The 4582-nt window shown below is 36.1% G+C and overlaps 1 protein-coding gene across 1 annotated transcript; it reads left to right on the plus strand.

The window, feature by feature from the left end:
- Positions 1-633: 633 nt before the first annotated feature.
- On the plus strand, positions 634-4347 carry LOC145766769 (cuticlin-6-like). Its single transcript, XM_082578476.1, has 3 exons — positions 634-646; positions 3293-3465; positions 4162-4347. Exons 1-3 carry the CDS (start codon positions 634-636, stop codon positions 4345-4347), a joined length of 372 nt encoding a protein of 123 aa, XP_082434602.1.
- The last annotated feature ends 235 nt before the right edge of the window (positions 4348-4582 follow it).

Below are 4582 nucleotides of genomic sequence, written 5' to 3' on the forward strand. Positions count from 1 at the left end.
TACTAACAAGACTTACAGCGCTGGTGATCGCAGATGGATATATTCCATCAATAACAAATATTCCCGCAAATACAACAGTGGCGATTATGACGCGCTGACCTAATTTTGCGTCACTTTTTGATACTACATATTTTCGACAGTTAATTCACGATCATTCTATTGCGAAATTAAATAGTTGGCTAGAAGAGACCGGCGGCCAAACTTGGCCGATTGAGGAGGTAGCACCGGCGGTCAGTCAAGCACTACTTAGCGGCCATGGCCGCAGGCTGCTTTAAGGCTTGACAGTAGGTTACATCATTATAACATAGCATGATGCCCTTCCTTGTATACCGGACACTTGTAGGCTATCATTACTCAATACATAGTGAGCTGATAGATTAGCATTATCGCTATATCTTATCTTAAAACTTGAAAAAAATTGGCCTTTTAGTAAACAAAAGTGCCCTTTTTTCGTAATCTTGCCCCTCCAGTCAAAAATCGTTCCGGCGCCCCTGGTTGTTTGATAGTTCTTTCGTAGCATTTTAAATTAAAGTTTAAAAAAATTTTGTTTTATTTATTTACAATCTTTATAAAAAAAAATCAGGTTTGAAATAACAACCTCTCTTCCCCAATCTTGATAAAGTAGCTAATAACATGCCAATTCCCAGTAAGATCTCAATTACAATAATGACATCGCCAACCAATCAGAACATGTTTAGACGACTACCGTCCAATTATGACTATTTTAGCAGTCAGTCAGAGAGTTAATTGTTGCTATAAATTTTGTGGGAATTACAGACGAAAAAACAGTTATTGGAAGAGTTGGAATCGAACCCACGTCATCGGAAGAACCCCTTCCCTAATCCAAACCCTCTTCGCCAAGCTGCCGACATTTTTCTCTGACGGTTTGCAGCTCAAAGCGTATCATTTTGTTTGAGTAATGACGTCACAGACAACGCAACTTTTGATTGGTTGGCGATGTCATTGGGATCTTACTGGGAATTAAGATTTTTAAACTGGGCAGCATTTGCAAAGAATAAAAAGACTTTAACCTCCAACACACTTTTAATCAAATTAAAATAAAAAAATTCTAACACTTACATTTTACCCGCCGTGCTATACGGTCTACAACAGTGTCCTTCAACTGGTGTGCACGGTGCACCCTAGGGTGCACCAAAATATCTGTTGGTGTAATATCAACAGAATAGTATAGCTTTGGTAGAGAGATACTTTTTGAATGCCACAGACAGATAATCGATAACAGCTTTATAAGATTGAATTGCATAATTCAAAAAATAATACATAAAATAAAATACAGTAGCTACATAACTTCAAACGTTTTCGGCAAAACTTTATGCCCTCGTCAGGAAAATACCTTAATTCATCTAAACAAAAACAAATATTCGTGAAATGTTAATAATAAATGACTAAAAATAAATAAAACTGCACTGACCTGCGTACAAGCAACAACTGACGAACAAACACAAAAGGTGGTAACAATCTGTCATAAACTATGCGGGAGTGTGGTCATGAGGCAAGATAGTGAGCGGAACAACATAAAGGCAATCAAGGGAAAAAACCACTAAGCAACATAAAACAAACGTAATCTAATACAAATTCAACAGAAAAGATGCCCCTCCAGCGAATAATTGTTTGTTGAGCCTAGGGTTGTGCTGCTTAATTTGGAGTGCCTCATGAAAACATGAAACTAAAATTCATGAGGCACTCCATGAGGCACTCCCGCATAGTTTATGACAGATTGTTACCACCTTTTGTGTTTGTTCGTCAGTTGTTGCTTATACGCAGGTCAGTGCAGTTTTATTTATTTTCAGTCATTTATTATTAACATTTCACGAATATTTGTTTTTGTTTAGATGAATTAAGGTATTTTCCTGACGAGGGCATAAAGTTTTGCCGAAAACGTTTGAAGTTATGTAGCTACTGTATTTTATTTTATGTATTATTTTTTGAATTATGCCGTTCAATCTTATAAAGCTGTTATCGATTATTATCTGTCTATGGTATAGCCTATCAACAGAAGGTTTTTACAACCTTTGTTAACAAAAATAACCTAGTAACCTAAATATTCAGAAGAACAAGATTTCCAACTGGGACATCTTAACTGCCAAGAGGTTGCGTTGAGAAAAAATGTTGCCAGATGTTTTTCAAAATTAAGCAGAAATGTTATTTTGAAGAGGTATTCGTACAAATTTCATCCTTTTAAAACTATTCAAAATTTGAGGTTAAATAAAATTAGTCCAAACCAATTCGTAATTAACTCACCTTGCAATGACGTTTGCTGACTTATTTCATTTAAAAAAAAACTATGCTACAAGTTTATAAAATCAACCTTTAAAATGTAAAAAAGAGAAAATAAAAACCACGTCTTAGGATTATAAAGCATCATGTGTCAAGTGAAAAATCTTGATTGATAAAGCCGTAATTTTTTCTGGTTATTACTTACTGTATGTATGTAGATTGGATTTACAAACATGATTATGCTTTGATGAGTTTGAGATGATCAAAAATTGCTTTAAAAAAGTAATTTCGGAATAACGGTCAATGGGCAAAACTTGGGCTGCCATTACTGCAAGATAACACTTCAAATATTAGCCTATATGGAGCGATTTTTCTGTCTACGCATAAGTTAATTGTTTTAAGTTCAAAGCAGGTGATAGAAAGCCAAGTCATGGCAAAGCTTTGTCCACAGCTGCTTCCGCGTATTCCACTCAATGTTGTATAATTTTGGCACTCAAAAATGACAAACATCGCATTGAGATTATTTTGAATGAAGAAAATCAATGGCAGGAAATTCATTTGCATATTGTCATTTGAACTTTTTAACGCTATAATTATCATAAACGTGCTGCAGAGGCATGTACAGACGTGACCCTTTCTAAATACAAACATACATTTTGGCTGATTGAAGCATTCAGTTTGGATAGAGCTGATAGATTGATTGATTACTGATAGTTATAGATCCTTCGCTGTTTATCCATCAGGATCTAGTACTAAATGCTATTTTTAAAGTTTTCTGATAAATACTGCAATCGTGACAGCTGACTTTGTTTGCTCTGTTTGAGAATAGGCGTAGACAGATTGAGCTACGAAATAAAAAGCAGAAAGTAACATGTAACTTACAGTACTACCACACTACTCGCTAGATTAATAAAATCAAATTTAATGTAAAGTATTCGCCACTCAAGTTCATCAGTACGTTTTTCTGCAATATTCTGTGAAAAGTTTTCTGACGAACTTTTGTCTTGGAATATTGAGTCAGTTTGATCATTTCATCATAGTTTTATTATTTCAGCAAGAGAACGGGCGAATGCGGGGCGTGCACTTAGATGGGCATTTAAAAACGCAAGAGGCGATAACTTCAGAAAGAGACCAGGCGTGCAGAACTTTGTCTTTGTAATCACAGACAAAACATTTGATGATGATGTGGCTATTCCTGCCAAAGCCTGGAGAGATGCTGGTGCTATCGTAAGTAATATAGCTTATAGTTGCCTGCCTGAAACTGTTCTCATTACAAGCAATGAAATATTGCTGCACAAATGAAAAAAATTAGTCACAACTGATCGCCCTAAAGCGGTTAAGCTGTGGATCACGCGTAACCCAAGCAAGCTAGCTCACCGTTTACAAGTGTGAGGTTGACTTACCGTGCTAGAAGTAGATGCGAAGTGCAAACGTTGGTCTGGAAATAAAAAGTTTGGTGAGTAGATAGGAATTGGTTGTTGGATTGTGGCCACTTAGCAATTGCTTTTGGTTAGGTAGAAGGACACGGTGGTTGTTATATTGTAGATTGGTTTTTGTAATTGCTATTGGTTGATTGAACAAAATTGTCTCCACCTGAGGAACTTTCTTGAACCGGAAGCCCTTGTGTCCTTTTCAAATGCAAAACATAGACGCCAGCTAGCGTTCATCTCATATTTTCAGATCTTCGGATAAATTAAGTTGAATATGTAACATAGTGCGGGAAAACTGAAAACACATCACAAAACTAGATTTTTTATTGAATGTGGTTGTCACAGTAGGCTATAAAGTAGCCTATTGCTCAATTTATAACTTGCGAGTGCCAAGAGATAGGACTCAAGCCAGACGATATCACCAATGCCTAAATCCAATGAATACAATCATCAACACACAAACCAACGTTTTGATAACTGTTTTACTTTGTAGGTGTTTGTAGAGCGACACCAGGACGATGACGGAAACTATGCAAGTTATGAGCAAATGCTTGAAATCACCGGCAATCCCTCCCGAATCTTTGCCATGAATGGCCGGTCACAAGAAATTATTGATCGTGTGTTGGATGCCGAGATCGAATATATGTGTCGGTTTAGATGTAATCGTCCTCGAGTTTGAACAGATTTGACGATTTGCAATATAAATGAACATAATTTTACTCTGATGAATTTATGTGAAGAAATTTTTGTTTTTTTGATAAATTTTCTTTAATGTCAAGAAAAATGCAAAACTCTATCATATTCTTGATTGCTAAGGGATTCATCATTTATTTTAAATTGTCTTCTTAGCTTGACTATTTTTCTCGCAGTTGGAGTCAACGACTGTGTTTCGTCTGGCTAAAAGAGTCGATCTA

The sequence above is a fragment of the Aplidium turbinatum genome, chromosome 3 (genome assembly GCF_918807975.1).
Source record: "Aplidium turbinatum chromosome 3, kaAplTurb1.1, whole genome shotgun sequence".
Taxonomy (NCBI): Eukaryota; Metazoa; Chordata; class Ascidiacea; order Aplousobranchia; family Polyclinidae; genus Aplidium; species Aplidium turbinatum.